Source organism: Chanos chanos, chromosome 5 (assembly GCF_902362185.1).
Source record: "Chanos chanos chromosome 5, fChaCha1.1, whole genome shotgun sequence".
Classification (NCBI taxonomy): Eukaryota; Metazoa; Chordata; class Actinopteri; order Gonorynchiformes; family Chanidae; genus Chanos; species Chanos chanos.
The window spans coordinates 21671432-21688763 of NC_044499.1; the positions used below are offsets into that span (position 1 = coordinate 21671432).

Here is a 17332-nt window from a genome sequence, read left to right on the forward strand (position 1 = left end):
GATGTGCACGGACCATGCTGTGCCCGAAAAATTCCACTTTGCATGTAGCCCTTACCTTGTGTTCACTTTAATTTTCGGTGTTACGTCAGATGACGCAACGGGAACTGCTCGATCCAAAAAAGAAAAAAACCTGCCTCTTCCTCTGCTTACAAGGCTTGCTGTGATTGACAATAATGGCGACGCATCTGCCTTGAACATTAGCCACTTCAACGATATATTTCACTACAGCGGTCCTCTTAGAAGGTCTTCCATGTTAATGGCAACCTAGTTTCAGCATTAAAGGAATTTTACGTAAATGTAAAGCGAATAGTAACTCAACAACAAAAGATATACATTAGCCAGTTTTATTCGTCAGATTATTTTGCAAGCACTAACAAAGATCTCCCATTTCGGGGTGATGTGTCTCCTGCTTGCAGACACTCTTGGGAAAGAAGAATACCGATAACTGGGGCTGCCTTGCCTATCGTCACTATTTTCAATACAACCACTACAAATTAAACATTGCAGTAAAAGGAGAACTGTTTTCCCAGCTTATTACTTTGATTGCCCGCGGCTAACTGAATCTCATCTTGAGTCCGACCCCCATTGTTGTAGGCGTTCTCGGGAGAGCAACACGAAGAAAATTCGAAATCGCGTCACACGAAGTTGGTCCTATCTGTTGAGCTTTCCACACGAGCGTCGGTCAACTTCTCTTTGGAATTTTGGAATTCTCCAGTCCAGACAAACGGGAAAATAACGCAATTTAAAACACCCAGTTCGTCGGAGTCATCGTCTTTTCAATGCTTGCTAGGTTAAAACTTTGAAACAGATAGTTAGCCCACAGTGTTAGCTATCCAGCCTCAGAGCTAGCAGGTTGGCCATTTCATGAAGCATACTTGAGAGATATTCTCTGGGCCAGCTATCGTAACAGCAGCTTGGATATTTATTGATATAGTCTGTTAGCTTGTAACTGTCCTATTACAACGATATAACGTGTTAGCTATATTTTCTTGTCGTAGTTAGCAAATTAGTTATCTTTTATTGGTTTTGTTTGGAGTGTACCAGAAGCTCAAGGTAAATTCATTGTTTTTGCAGGCATTGAATCTACGTTAGCTAGCTTAGACAGCTAGTTAAAGTGAACTTGGCTGAGAAGGCAAAAGAAATAACCAAATCCCAAGTCAAGTTATCTTGTCGAAGTATTGCTTACTTAATACTAGTGCACAAAGTGAACACGCGAGAGAGCCGCAGATGTGTTAAGACCAAACCGACATTGTATCTCCGAGTTGCAGAGCTAGTCTAGTTGCTAGCAAGTTGTTGTTCATTTCGACATTTCTCCGTAAATGACCACCGGCAGGAATAACCGAATCATGATGGAAGGAGTGGGTGCTAGAGTTGTCCGTGGACCCGACTGGAAATGGGGTAAACAGGACGGTGGAGAAGGACATGTTGGTACCGTAAGAAGCTTTGAAAGTCCAGAGGAGGTGGTTGTCGTCTGGGATAACGGGACAGCTGCTAACTACCGCTGCTCTGGAGCATACGACGTTAGGATTTTGGATAGTGCACCCACAGGTAATTTGGCTTGATTTAGTCTTAAAGTTCACAGGCCGAGAGCTGCTGCACGTTTTGATAAGCAGAGTTCTGGGTTTAGCCTGGCTTTTGTGTGGAAGCGGTTGTGGTTGTATCTGAGTGACTTAACCTACAGTTTTCGTGTGTGCCTCGGAAGTATTGTCGAATTTAAAACGAACTGCGAGCGTCCTATAGCCATCTCAACTTATCTTTAGTTTTCCACATTACAGATTCCCAAAGCCTCATAATTGAACATTTTCTTCATATTGTTATCCTTAATCTAAAGAGATGTATGTGGTATAAACTGTTTTTAGGAATAGAACCTTTTTTTAAATAAAAACTAATCGACAGTAATGTACATTAAGCAAGATCTTTACTTTTCTTTCCGTGGTTCTTTACTTGGTCTCTCAGGTCCCCCATACATAAACATGTTTATCTTTCTGCTATTGTAATAAAACCATCAGTTTCAGGTAAACTACAGTGTGCTATGTGTCCAGGTTTTGTCTAAAAACTTAACATATACCCATCTCTAAGTAATTTCATTACCACATACAGTTACATTTGCGGTTTTCCCCCTGCCTCTGACCGGTGGAGGGAGTATCTTGTAAACAGACAGCATCCTTGCTTAATTTTATTATGGAAAAATTCAAAGTAGTATCCTATAACAAGGTACAATAGAACACGGGCTTCATATCTTAATGTTAACATTGTAAATTAAGTTTCTTTAGCAAGTTCAATTGTTGGTGCTTTCACAGCTTGTTCGTATGCTTATGTGAATAATGCTAATAGTGTGGTAGGCTTTGTTGCTTAACAGTCATCATTTGTAGAAAGTGAGGTCAAAATAGCCAGTTATAAGTGGATAAGTGATTTCGTCTGTTGGACAAGTCAACTGTCTTTGTAACTTGTCGCAAGAACAAGTGGCAAAAACGTTAATTGTTTCGAACATTGTGGACTCAGAGCCATCAGCAAGGTTCTAAGGAATGAGTGGTGGACCCTTTTCACAATAGGAATGGTATAGCAACCTGCTGTAACTTGTTTGTGGTTGCCTGTGGTTGTTGTTTGGTCTATGTATTTTGTGTTTCCTTGGGTTATCTGAAGGCTCAGCCTTTTAATGTTTCCTGTATTATGGCAAAACAGTTTCAGAGTTAACAATTCCACATAAATATTTTGAATGAAAGTCTGCTGCTAAATGTTACCATGATTGTCATTTTAGCGATTGTGTAAGTGAAGAGCAAAAAAAAAAAAAAAGGACAATTTAATCAATGCTTTTTTTTTTCAGCCAAGGGCAGACACTCAAATCTGAATCATTTTGAGTGAAGGTGGCGTCTCCTGTCTTGCACATGCAGACTGGACAGAGTTAACGTGTCTGTGTGTGACTTTACAGGAATCAAACACGATGGCACCATGTGTGACACATGCCGACAGCAGCCCATCATCGGCATCCGCTGGAAGTGCGCAGAGTGCACCAACTACGACCTCTGCACCACCTGTTACCACGGAGACAAGCACCACCTGCGCCACAGGTTCTACCGAATCACAACCCCAGGCAGTGAGAGGTGAGTGAAGCTGTCTGTCTGTCTGTTTGTCTGTCTGTCCCATGGGCCCTTCCCACACACACCTCACCGTGCTTTTACTGTCCTCCCAAATGTGTTTACTGCGGAGACTTCCCACCCAAAGCCTAATGGTAGTTGTCATTCAGACACCAGCTGCTGTGATTGTATAGGACAGAGTCAAAGTAATTTGCCCTCTTGTTGTGCCAGTCTAGTGACAAGCAGCAGTTTCTTAAGGCACATCTCTGTCAGAGATCCGGCATATGTCCTCAGGCGTGGGCTGCTGTTGCCGGGTGACAGTTGAACCTCCTCTCCGTTTGCAGTAGTGTCGTGGGAGGTTCAGCTTACTTAAATACTGTGGGAGTTTAAGGGAGCAGTTGAAATTTTTGGAGACTCTGCCTTATAGAATATATTCCCCTGTTCTCATTTAGCGTATCTTATAGTTGGCAGTATGTTTCCCTGCAGTGCCTCAGAGAGGCTAGTCTGATAAAGAGCCTTGAACTTATTTTCACTCTCCCTCCATAACGATGCCTAAATCATACCCAAAGGCTTCTCCTCAAAGAGCCAGAAGCTGTAGGGAAAGTGCCACTACCAAGCCCTCCAATATCTAAATTTCAAGATCTGAAGAAAAATGTCCACACTATTAGAATGTTTTCCTAAAGAAGAAATAATAATATGATGAGAGGACAATCTCTCTTCTAAATTTCTGGGCAATTAATTTTTCCCTTCTTGCTAATGTAATAGGGTGTACGATATCAAAAAAAGAAAGAAAATCAAAGCCCGGCTTAGTTGTATGTTTACACTGGGTATGTGTGTACAATTTAAGCTCACATTTGTTGCGCTGAAGTAAATTTGAATTTCCAAAATGTAATTTAAGTAACAGATGACACAATAACAGAACAGACCTATAGACAGATATTGGTCGAAATCAATCATACAAGAATCTTTCATTCCCTCCATAACTCTTGTGTAGGCTTGTGTGTTATTCATAGTGGTCTTTATTGAGGGTGTTTCACAATCAGCTTGTTCAACTTTTTACTGAAAATGATTCAAACTTGTCATATACTTTTCTGATGTATCTATCAATGCCTGTTTATGTCATTAATAACTTGAAACATAAGTTATGAGACAAGCATGTTTTCTTTGACTGACAGCTAATACCTTTATGAAAATGCTTTTAATTCACTGGTTTTGTGATTTTGTAGTATGTATGAATTTTCATCCTTGTGATAAATGAAAAGCAAAATCTTTATTTGTACAGGCTACCTGTTGGGCTGATGTTTTCATTTATCTTTAAAAATCGAGGTATGGCATAGCCAATACAATTCTGATACATAATTTGTGATAATAAGATTTGATTGGCTCCAAACAAAACGTGCTATGACCTGAGGGGTTGAATCTATTGATTGAAATTGGCAGTATTGTTGGTATCCTTTTTCTCATTGGCTGAAGGTGGTTCTTTCCTCTAGATTTGGGAGCTTTAGGGTTTGTGTACTGGAGCTGGAGTAACTTTAACAAATACTACACTAAGGAAGTGTGGGTTGTGCTCTGTTTTATATGTGCATATTAAAGGCACAAACGAGAGACTTAACTGATAATGTTGATTGAAGGTCTCTTATGGTTTTGTTAAGTTTACCTAATGAGCTTCTTCATAACTGATCAACTCAAAACTCATTGACTGTTTTAAAGCGACTGCTGTGCTTGACAGCTGAAAGAGGGAGCACCCAGTAGTCAGTCATGTTTGAAATTCTGGGATTCAGCAAAATCTTTGGTCCAACATACCCAAATTAAAAGTCAACCACAAGTCACCTGCCTCAGTATTAGTAATGTTGCATTTGAAAAGCCTATCCTATCTTCTTTAAACACCAGGTTGTAAATTTTTTTTTTGGTTGAGTTCATATCACATGCCGTGTATGTTTCTCAGTACGAGTGAATGAGTATGATTCCATTCACTATCATATTCTTAAAGTCTGAGCTGATTCTCTAGCACTGCCCTCAGCAGCAAGTTGCAACCTGAAAATGAAGAGGGGAGAGTTTTTGGGAGGAGTAGATCCTGGACTGTTGGTAATGTATTTCCACGCTCGAACTCTCCTCCAGGAATGAACCCAAGGCCATATGCCCTTCATACCGATTAGACAAGCCTGGAGTCACTAATGTTGACAGGATAAAGGCTGGGATATCTAATGCAGGTGAAGCCAGGCGATACAGATAATATGCAAATCGATCAAGCAGTTAAGCCAGTCCTGGCAGCTTTATAGCAGGGTGTTTAACGTGAAGTGTTTGCTGTAGTCTTAAGAACTTTGTACAATAGGTATCCTGCAGTCTCGACTGGTTATTGCTTAACCCATCATGTACTTTCATTGTATTCTTGCGTGTTATGTATTTCCATCAAAATCATCCCATCTGTTTTAAGTCTTCGGGGCTGAGGCTTTGTGTCGGCTTCATGCTCATCCCATTTAATTAAAATCTCTCTTACCATGATTGTGTTATAGTTTTCATAGCTATTTCTGAATGCTCAACGCCCAGACTGATATTTTGGGTGGGACTATGAAGCTCATAGATGCCGCATTTATGACACTAATGGCTAAGCTGCTGTGCCATTGGCTGTTGTGTTTTGATGTCCTAGTTATCACAGATGTTTTTGTTCTCTTCCAGCTCCTACCATTTGTGAATGTTTAATATATTCCACAAACATTCCCAATGCAATAAAATGCGTCTGGAGTGGTTTTTTTTTCTGTGTGTGTAATAAGGAACTTCACATGGTAAATCCATTCATTGAGGGATGCAAAGGTTCTACACAGCTTACAGAAAACACCACTGTGGTGTTCAAATATTCACAAATTACCTGTGGCTGGTATGTCTGGGCGTATGACTAAAACACACACATTTTAGTTTGGCTTTTCTTTTTTTTTTTTTCCCCTTTCTTTTTTTTTTTTTTTTTTGTTTTAGGTTTGTCGGTTAGGCCCTGGAAAACCATGCTACGGACTGCAGATTTGTCTTATGTAACCTTGAAGATAGAAGGCACAAAGTCTTTCAAATATTACTTCAGAGTTGAGGTCTATCTTTTATCAATGGTGAAGACTAGTTGCGGGAAATACTGTGGTGAATGCTATATTTACTTGAATTAAGCATTGATAACACACTGAAAAAAAAAAAAAGCTCAGCCTGCCTACCACTGAATGTAATTTTTGATTGTATTTGATGAGAAGCTAGCGTGCGGAATTATTTCCGTCTCGTGAGGTTTTTTGGTTTTGCGACGTATGACCCTAGTGAATGCCGTTAAGGAAGCTGATGGACAATTGTTCTGTCGTGTGTTGAGACTGAGGTGGTAGCATGCTGGTGACCACCTGTTTGTTTCAGGTAGACATGCCGCCTGCTTACAGAGTAGGGTGGCTGTTCCACTGTTAAAAAATCAAATAGGTCATGTTTATTCTCCCAGTACTGCATATCTCCCATTAAACAGAAGGCGCAAAGCAACTCAGAGGGTTTTTTTCTTAGGTAAGAGTACATATTGTAACTGGTAGACAAAAAGAATATTTTGCGGATAACTAAGACAAACAAACAAACAAACAAACAAAATCCCTTAGAGTGGAGGAAAAACTCAGTTTTCTGTTGCACACATATTAGCTTGAAAGTTTCCTCCCTCCTCTTATCACATTCTGTGTATTTCTCAAATTTAGATGCCTTTTACTGTGTGGTTGCCCCGTGCTTTGAACCATAAGGTTTCTTTGAAATTTTTGGTTTCCTTCCCTCTTTGGCTTTGTTGTCCTCACCATGTGTTAAGGCTGTTTTGGGAGGAAGGATGGGCTTCTATAGACTTCTCATGTGGCTACTGTCCATAATGACCCTAAACATGAGAGGAAGGAAACAATAGGTTTGCTCACCAGCTGGTCTCTTTTCATCCCGGTGTGACTCCAGCTCCCCAGAGAGAGGAGAGCACTGCAGTACGACAAACAAAGGCTGTAGGGTGGATGCAGTGGAACTGGGTGCTTTTCTTTGTAACAGCTTTCAGAAAGACTCGGCTGTTAAAGTTGGCCCTTAAGAACATTACAGCATCGTGAAAGTACCTACAAAATATTGCCCGGCATAGACCAGATGGAAAAACTATCAAAACATTACACGGACATATCCAGCATGGCTTACGGACTCTTCTTGGTCTGCAACTCATCTTTTTTTTGTTGTTTTTTTTTGGCATTCATGTCTCTAACTGGATCACAGTGTTTTACATTGACATTACTGTACCAGAAGATTTGAAAGAATGTTCTAATTCTAGAATATTTTAAAAAGTGTCTAAATATTTTTTTTAAAGGCAGAAACCTCGCAGTACTTCAGTATAACACAGTAAATTCCTTTGTGCTGTGTGGGTGATGTGTTGGCGCCATGGTAGAATGATCTTCTTTTTGCCATTAGTAAGAGTAGTGGAATGTGAAGTTCTTCACCTGATGAGTGCTTGGCATTCTAATAAGCTCCTTTTGTGTCCTGGTAAGACACTGCTTGACTCAGGTTTCATTTACAGAATCGTTTAACACTTTGTATTGAACTTAACCAGATCTGTTAAGACAGTCAAGCTCTGGGAAATTTGCAGCTGTGTGTTGATACACTAAAACAGGGTTGTCCTATCCTGCAGGTGTCGAATAGGCGCAGGAGTTAGAGGAATAAGATGAAAGGGGAGAAGAGCGAAGGCACGTGTTAACAAAGCCCTGAGGGTCAGAGATGGCCATCTGGCAAACCTGCTCCCACTGTCGTGGTTCTGTAAGGGTCAGCAGACAGATGGCCGACAGACCAGCCATCTCCACAAACTGCTTAATAACTGGGGAAAAAAACCACCACCACACAGAAACCTCAAGGAGAAATATCACCTGAATTTCCCCTCTCTGTGTCCTGGTTTTCAGTAGGGAAAACCACTGGTGTTTTAATTGGATTTTGGGGAGTAGTCATGGTGTTGGTTAAAGGTCGTAGTGTGATGTCTGTAATGAACAGCAGCTGTGTGAGAGAATCCCTCTGTCCTAACGTCCTAGTCCTGTATTGACATTAATGCCAAAGACGTACGTGGGTACAGTTTATACAGGCGTAAGACAGGCCATATACAACATTTGCTGAAAACATTGATTGGAGTCACAACATTGGGAACCTGGAGTGTGCGTCACTGTCCTCTCTATTTTTCACATGTTCACTGATAAATGTTCTTGCTTAATCTTTGCTCTCTCTGTAAAGTGTGCTTAATATGCTTGGAGGTCTTTGATTAACACTGGTGAGGAAAGAGGTCAGACATTGATCTGTGAGCTCCTCTGTGTGGTTTGACAGGGTTCTGCTGGAATCCCGCCGCAAGTCCAAGAAGATCACGGCACGGGGCATTTTCACAGGAGGACGCGTGGTCAGAGGAGTGGACTGGCAGTGGGAGGACCAGGATGGAGGCAATGGGAGGAGAGGGAAGGTATTCTAAAAGTTGTTCTCCCTCCCCTTTCACGCTCATCAATGAGGACAACGTTTTACAGTAAATTGTCCAGGGAGACCTGGGAAAAAAAAAACCTCTCTCAGATAGACTTGGAGATATTTCTTTCATTAGGCTATAGTCTGTGGTTAGGATCATTAGTCATTTGTGAATTAGTGTTATATTTCATGATATGTGTACCCTTTTCAGATGCCAAACTGTATACGTGACCGTTGCATCATAGATTGAATGGATGTCTCCTATAGTGAGACAAAAGAAGGGCTTATGGGTTTTCTGCTGGTTTCACCTTTAGAATACGGATAACAGAATTCTGAGATGAGCCCAATTTAATCTTCTTAGAGCTTCATTCAGCTAGTTCCCTTTTCTGAGTAAGACCCAGTCAAAGTACCAGCTAAAAAAAGTTGAGTAAGTGCACTAAGACAAACCAGAAGTACAACTGTTGAAGTGTTGAGCGTGATGAGAGACATTTGCGCCAGGTGACCAGTCTTAGTCTTTCATGAATACAGCAGTCAAGATCCTGTCAGTTCCAGGCCGTTTGCTGGACAATTTAATAACTATGCACATGTGTTAGGCGGTGTACCTCATTGTGGTCTCCTGCAAGGTCAAATCTCAGCAGAACCATAGACCTGAAAATGAGTCACAATCTATCATTCATCTGTCTAAATGGAGTGTGACAAAGAGTACATTCCTCTCCCTTGTCCTACTCTAGATATACCACTTAAAACTGAAAATCACAGTGAAATCGTATTTGTGATTTGATGCTAACTTAGACTATATCTGCTGAACTGATAATCAGGAATTTTATTCTCTGGCCCGTTAACTTCGTCGGTGTGTAGTTTTCGGCCGGCAGTTTCAGTCACTGCTGAGTTATGCAAGCTCGTTAGCGTTTTGTAATGTGGAGGGATTTGCTGTGGCAGGCTTAGCAGTGACTTGCTGTTCTCAGAGGCTTGTGTAATGAGGCTGCTTTCAAGACTTTAATTTAAGTTGGTTATTTTTTTTTCAAAAGGAATCGATATATTATTACTGTTTATATGAACATTTCTGTCTTCCACATTTAAAGAATTGTTTCAGATACAGAAAGTCCATTTAGTACATGGTGATAATTTGTATTTGTTAACTACAGAAGGTTAAAAATGTGTATGTAATTCAGTGACATTCAGATAATGAGATAAGGATACGGTGGTTTGATTGAAACAAACTGTTCCTTTTGGCAGGTCAAAAATTTGACCCAGTTGCAAATCTCTGTTTTGAATAAACCTCTGTGCTTTTCGCCCTTTGGCCATATCGCCACCAACCATACTACACCACCTAAACTCCCACTGCTCTGTTATCAGTCCTGCGTCATCTCTCTCTCTCTCTCTCTCTCTCTCTCTCTCTCTCTCTCTCTCGCTCTCTCTCCTGCACTTATCCAGGTGACGGAGATTCAGGACTGGAGTGCGGCCAGCCCTCACAGTGCAGCCTACGTCCTGTGGGACAATGGAGCCAAGAACCTGTACAGAGTGGGCTTCGAAGGCATGGTTAGTTCCCCTTCCCTTTAACTCATTCAAGAGGAGGAGTACGCTGGCTTTTGTAATCATCCCTACACACACTCACACACACACACACATCACACGCACACACCCGCACACACCCGCAAGGTTTTCTTGTAGAGTCCTCCCCTTTTGTGAGACCCACACAGCCAGTATGTGCGAGGCCCTATTGTGTGGGCAGCTGGAGCGGCTATCTACATGATAAAGGAAATCTGTTCTCTTTCTCTTTTGACAATGAGGAGAGAGTGAACGTCGAGGTCAGTGAAGAGGAGAACGAGGGGGCTGCAAAAGCAGGCCTCGCCTGCTTGCACTGGCAGACAGACATACTGCTCTCTGATTGGACGAATGTCATTCAGCTGTATTTGAATTTGAGCCAGTCAGATGGTCCTGGAGCAACAGCTTTTGCTTTTGTTATTGAAATAGATACACAGAGCGTGTGGCTACATCTGCTTCGGGACTCACCTCACAAATCAGAATAAAATTAAAAAAAAAAAAAAAAGAAAAAGCAGACATCAGTGTTGGCCTATGCTTTTGACTAGGTCAAAGATTTCTCTGTCTGGAAGAAAAATCTTTGTATTTGTCAAGCTGTTTCCAGATTCTGTGCCTACCAGATTGGTTTTAATTTATGCGCTATCTCAGTGTCTCAAACAGCTTGCTCTTGAGTGTCATTCAACTGTCAATTTGACCTCATGCTAAACCTCCTAGAGTATAAAATGTGTACAGTACACATCCAAACAATTGATTGAGACAAAAGCATTGCTGTGCTTCAGTATGTTCTTTCTGTTTAATGATTTAATTTGTTTTGTTTCCTCCTCTTTTTTTGTTGTCTCTCCTCAGTCGGATTTGAAATGTGTTCAGGATGCCAAAGGGGGCACTTTTTACAGAGACCACTGTCCGGTGTTGGGTAAGTGACACAGCGGTTTTGTGACAAAAAAAAAAAGCCAAGTGTAAAAGCTGGATCTTTTGTGATGCCCAACACCGTCAAATCCTGTGTCAGTCAATGTAAGGTCGCTTTCGCAAATAAGACCGTGAACATTACTGGATAAATTTTTCTCATAATGTTGGTGGTTACCCTCTTTTACATCGCATTCGCGTGCCAGGACAAGTGTGTTCACACATGACACGACAGTTCTGGAAAAGCAGGACGGGAAGTCTCATTTATGTGTTATAACAAAAAAATGGTGGGCAAACAGACTCTAGTAAGTGTCGATTTGCTGGCCGTGTTATTAATTTACCATATATTTTGTAAACAACTGATGTTGTTGAAAACAATACTGGTTTCAGTGGTTTGCCAGCTTTTGTTTAACTGGTTTACTCCCAGCTCACTTTGTCTTGAACAAGTCATATGGCAAAGTCGTCATCATAAGTGTGATCCTCTTATCCTGTAGTGTTATGGTTTCATTTACACTTTTCCAGAAAATTTGCTAGGTCTTGTTCCGGAAAATTGACTGATCAAATTTTCCAGAACTTCTACTCCAGTTCACATTCACACATGACCCCGTTCCAGAAAATTGCTGGAACCATTATAGATAAAGCTGTATGTGTGAAAGGGGTTTATGTGATCTAACATCTTCTGAGTTTAAGTAGGAAAAGTTCCACAAGCCTCCACTAGGTGTCAGCACAAGCCGAGAGTCATTGTAGTAATCTTGTCCTAGATGGGCCTTTGGTGGTGCATTCCCTTTAAAAAGCTTTCCTGGACTAGCGCCATAATTGACTTTCTCCTGTCCTTGCCGATGGGCAAAATGCCTAAAACAAGAGGAAGTAACTCAGAGCACAGATATTTGAAACCTCTAGACTCTTTTCTGCCCACCCACAAATTCACATTTACCAAGTATACTGCGGTATGAGACGCCAGACTGCAGTCCTTTAAGTTTTTTTTTTTTTTTTTTCTTTTTCCTGCCCAAAAATGGTATACCACAAAAGCTGGAAGTGAGAAGTGCAGCTTTTTCCAGACCTCCTTTATGTTTCTGGTAGATTGAACTGGAGCCATTAAAAGAACATACTTGCCACTAAATGTGAAATATTTAAGATAGATTTATCTTAGTATTAGTCCTAGAATGTAGTGTCTTGGTAAGAAGCCTCAGCATTTTATGTAGAAGTGCTGTGACCCCCCCCCCCCTTTCCTTTTTTAAATTTATGTGGACATAACTATAAAAGGTCTCTTGCTGACTGAGTGTTAGCCTTTTGTAAGGTGTTGTTGAGATCATGTAGGCCCCACCTTCCCATTCCAGGTGAACAAAATGGCAGCAGGAACCCCGGTGGGCTGCAGATCGGCGACCTGGTCAATATCGACCTGGACCTGGAGATCGTTCAGTCTCTGCAGCACGGACACGGCGGCTGGACCGACGGGATGTTCGAGACACTCACCACCACCGGGACAGTTTGCGGCATCGATGAGGACCACGACATTGTCGTCCAGTACCCCAGCGGCAACAGGTCAGCTTCATGCAAAGTTAAAAAGTCAGAACACAAACCGTCTTAGTGTTTAGGGTTCACATATGGCTAGCCATTATTAAAAGAAACAACTACATCATAGCTACTGACGTTTTGATAAACTCCAGCTCAAAACCAATGAAGGACCGGTCAGCTAAGTATGACGTCCACTTTCAGGCTCCTCCCAAGTGTAGGCCAGTGTAGATAGGAAGCTACATGTGTAATGTTTCTTTGTAACCAGCAGAAATGTGGATGCTGTTTTTGTTTTAGTGTGACCAGAACTAAATGGAATTTGAGGGTAATCACATGAGTGGTGATGTGTTTTGGTCCAGACTGTTCTGAGTATTGCAAATAGGTTAACTATAAAATTGAGAAACGTACAGTTAAGGAATGCAGTTCATCCCAGTAGCACAGCTTGCCATATGCCTAGTTTCATGTGAGGATACATCATATGAGATTCGCTCTCTGTGAGTGTGTGAGAGATTTCTCCTCGATGTTTCCTTTAAAGTGTTTCCTCCATCTTTTTTTTTTTTTGTAGATGGACATTTAATCCGGCGGTGCTGACCAAAGCCAACGTGGTGCGCAGTGGGGAGGTTCCAGCAGGGGCTGAGGGAGGTAGTTCCCAGTTCATGGTGGGAGACCTGGTCCAGATCTGCTATGATATTGACAGAATCAAACTGCTGCAGAGAGGCCACGGGGAGTGGGCCGAAGCCATGTTGCCGGTGAGCTCCGGCGGCCCCTGTCTCAGTAGAAACTGAACGGAAATGTGTGAAATAGCAGCTGAATGAACGCTCGAGCAGAGCTCATTCTGCTCAGCTTTCCAGAGCAGTAGTTCTTCAGTAGTAATACATGTGGATGGACAGTGAGCACGCTCAGACAAAAGCCAGTCAGAGTGACTCTAGTAATGCTTGAGTTAATGGCCATTTGAAACATACTGATGTGGTGACATTGCGTGCGTAGGTCACTGACACATGCCAGTGTACCCCAGGCTCTCATGTCAATAACTGGTCAGAGCACAGGTGAAATGAAAGGTTATAGTGCATATATTCAGGATGAGTATTCGTGTGGCAGGGATACTTTGGGAGCTTGTTCAGTCAGGCCTAAGAACTGGTGTCGGTCTCTTCTCAGTGTGTGACTTTTCCATTTCCATGGAAATGAAGTATCCATTGCTGATCCTTTAATAGATCTTCTGACATCTTCTTACATTTTTAATAAGAGTTAAGCGTTTTATGTCTCTAAGTTAAATCAAATCATTTGGATAATTATGTAGGTCACCCTAATGCCCCAAAATGGAACTTTACTCTTCTTCTTTGACTTAGTGAGCACAAATCTGAAAGCACCAGGATAAAAGACAGTGTAAGAACGCTATGGTTGTGTATTTCTATCTACTGCAGGCTAAAATCCTGTTATCCAGTGGTGTCACAGTTCTCCATGCAACGAGTGGCCCTCTTAGCGGTTCAGACTGATGAGTCCAAAAAAGCAAAAAGGAGGAAAAAGCGCTGTGTACTAGCCAGGTTTTATGTATTATATGTTTAGACCAATCTTTTCATGTCCTTGAGGACACAAGCACAATGCCTCACGGCGGCTAACCGGCCTTGGCCCGTGCACCTGGTTTATATTTCATATAATGCGCTTCCCCTTTGTTCTCCCCCGTGGACAGTGCTTAACAGAATTTCAATAGCTGCAGTGAGCAGTGGATATGAGAAATGGCCCTGTAAACCGTGGAGCCTTCGGGTATTCTCCCTTTAAATGAGGCAATCTCATTTTTAAAAGAAAAACTGTACACTTATTGATTTGTTTTTCCTTTCCTCTTTCCTCTCACTTGCCCTCTGCATGTTTTGGGGTGGGCTGGACGGAGTTCTCTGTGAGCGGAGCTCCAGTAAAGTAGTTCTATCCGAAACGGCTTAGGCCTTAGATAGAGAGCATGAGAGAATGTGAGAGAAACACATTCTTTCCACACTGGCCCTCATACAGCCGTGTATACACATACTCTCTGATAGCTGATGTTTCGTTTGATTTCTGTCCCATGCAGACTCTGGGGAAAGTGGGAAGGGTGCAGCAGATTTACTCTGACAGCGATCTGAAAGTGGAGGTGTGTGGAACGTCCTGGACGTATAACCCTGCAGCCGTCACAAAAGTCGCCCCTGCTGGCTCTGCTGTCACAAACGCATCGGGAGGTATGACATACACACACACACACACACACACACACACACACTCTTGTACACTCTCTATCACACACACACACACACACACAGCAAACTGGCTCTTAGCATTTTTTCGGAGACTTGCCAATGTCTGGTGGAGGCCTCGCCCCATGTGAATAGGGAATGTGTTTTTACTTCGACAGAGCGCCTGTCGCAGCTCCTGAAGAAGCTCTTTGAGACTCAGGAATCAGGCGACATCAACGAGGAACTGGTGAAGGCTGCCGCTAATGGAGACCTGGCAAAAGTGGAGGACATCCTCAAGAGGCCTGACGTCGACGTATGTATCCCTACACCACGCTTTGTACATTCCTACAGTACTCTCTTATAACAGGTGCCAGCTTGACGCTTAGTTAAGTTTATTGTTGAATGATGCAGGTTGGTTTACTGTACGTACCGGCAGATTCAGGTGAATAGATATTCTAGAATCTATAATTAGTGTATTTTGACAAAACACAAAACAAGATGGACAAGATTTTGAACCTTCACATTTGAACTTTGACTGTAGCTTGTCCAAATAGTCTCTGTGTGTGTGTCTGTGTGCGTTTGCCCTCAAATACTCTTATACCAGCCTCCTTCAAAGTCATTTAAATATGAGTATAATTTAACTGCACTCTCAGTCACGGGTCCTTTTTTTAGTCTTTTCATCAGTGGGCCTCAGGGCCTTGGGCAGAGTATGAAGGACCTCTCTCCCTCCTCTCTCATTAGTGGTCACAACTCTGGCCCTGAGGTGTTTTTGTGGGCTTCTGTGTGCCACTGCCAGAGCAAGGAGACCTGGCTCCGTGCCCTGCTCCTCTGCGGAGGAGTAATTGCTTAAAGCAGAGAGGACGGCGGGGGGGCTGTAGGAAAAGGGATGGCTGGATAAGTGATTCAGCCGCTGGACAAGACGTGTCCTGCAAATAACCATAGGGGCCTGTATCAATATTCATTATCCCCCCCCCCGACACACACAGACACAGAGACACACTACGTTTGTTCTCTGTCTCACACAGTTTCACACATGCACATCTCTTTGGTCTCTAGGTGAACGGGCAGTGTGCTGGACACACAGCAATGCAGGCAGCCAGTCAGAATGGTCACGTGGACGTGCTCAAACTGTTACTGAAACACAACGTGGACCTGGAAGCTGAGGTAACATCACACACACACACACACACACACACACGCACACGCACGCGCGTACACCCAGTAGCACTCCTGCTTCATTACCCTTAACTAGATCCACTGTCACACCAACAGTCATATAGTAGCATCACTGAGCCTCTATTGGTTAAGTGAATTGAGTTGAGGTCAGAATGACTGATGAACTGTGGTTAGCTAGAGTCTGTTCTCAGCAGCTAACACAATCACTTCCTCATATAAACCACCCAAATCTGGTCACCTGTCTTCAGAACACCTCAGTCTAGTGTCATTAGTGTTTTATTAGGCAAGTGTATTTTTCAGAGCTGCCAAACTACTTTTCAGACCTTAGCTCTGCCTTCTAAACGGAGAGAAAAGGGTTCAGGAGACTCAGGGTACCCTTTTGGGGGTTTTGACACAGGTAGACGTGGATGTTATATCAGAGCTGATGTGACTGGCTCAGAATATTTTCACAGCGTGAGACTTTTTAAATTTTGGTTCTTTTCACTGAATGCAACTATAGTGGCAGTAGATTTTTTGCTTTGAAAACAGATGGACTCAGTGTCTGAATGGTATCAGGCATTTAAGGCCTACACGAAGACAGAACCTAAACAAATCCACATTTACACGACCCTAATTCCTACACATTTAAAGAATCTACCTGATGGACCTGTTACTGGTCTCACACTACAGCTGTTAGCTTCTCCACAGATGCGTGTGCCTCCCCGTTAGCTTCTCATCCACAGCAGCTTTCAGCGACCAGTGATTGGCTACTAAATGACATATTTGAAGTGGCCGTCCAGCTGTGTTTGGCGACAGTTAAAAGCTGCTGTGCGACTGCGTAAGGGGAGATGATGGGCGACACCTCACTGATGAGTAATAGTGACAGACAGGAGTGTTACTGTTGACAGGGCTCTCCCACACCCACACTACAGGCACATTAAGTCAGTGTTAGCATGCAGCCTGTGTATGCGCCTTTGTTTACTTGGGAGTCAAGAAAAAAAAAGGAAAAGAAAGAATAAGAGGAAGGGCTGACACTGGCAAAGCCGGTGTTGTTATTCCACCCACGCGGAGGGTTCTCCTCTCTAAATCAAGGGGGGAATATTTATGTTTGCATGTCTAGTGTTATTTAGAGGGTTCAGAAAGAAAGCGGCTTGCTGTTGTGGAACATATCACACTGGGCGCCCTGATCGTAGTCTAAAAGCAAAGAGATTTATTCTGGGTTCCTTTTCTGTGTGTGAGTGTGTGCGTGCGTGTGTGTGTACATGTATAATAATATGTGTGTGTGTATGTGTTTAGGAGTATGACCAGAGAAGACTTGAGATTATTCCTGAAGTAATGAAGTAATTTTCTGCTATGATGAAAAACTGAAGCATGAGTGAGAATGGAACTGTTACAGCTGAAGTGTAGAATTAATTATTTTATGTATCTAATGTGTATAGGTGTATGAAGGGCAGTCACTTTCAACAACAGAAATCTAAGCTTTTGAGCTATTCTTTT

At 42.4% G+C, this 17332-nt stretch overlaps 1 protein-coding gene across 4 annotated transcripts in view; it reads left to right on the plus strand.

The window, feature by feature from the left end:
• The first annotated feature begins 195 nt into the window (after positions 1–195).
• mib1 (MIB E3 ubiquitin protein ligase 1) overlaps positions 196–17332 on the plus strand; it is a 59488-nt gene continuing 42351 nt past the window's right edge. For all 4 annotated transcript variants that reach the window (XM_030773612.1, XM_030773613.1, XM_030773616.1 and 1 more), the window contains exons 1-10: positions 196–1548; positions 2930–3101; positions 8400–8529; positions 9960–10064; positions 10914–10980; positions 12308–12512; positions 13048–13231; positions 14542–14686; positions 14860–14993; positions 15737–15844. In XM_030773612.1, the coding sequence (XP_030629472.1) occupies positions 1320–1548; positions 2930–3101; positions 8400–8529; positions 9960–10064; positions 10914–10980; positions 12308–12512; positions 13048–13231; positions 14542–14686; positions 14860–14993; positions 15737–15844 (1479 nt within the window). In that variant the 5' untranslated portion in view covers positions 196–1319. The remainder of the gene's footprint in view (positions 1549–2929; positions 3102–8399; positions 8530–9959; positions 10065–10913; positions 10981–12307; positions 12513–13047; positions 13232–14541; positions 14687–14859; positions 14994–15736; positions 15845–17332) is intronic.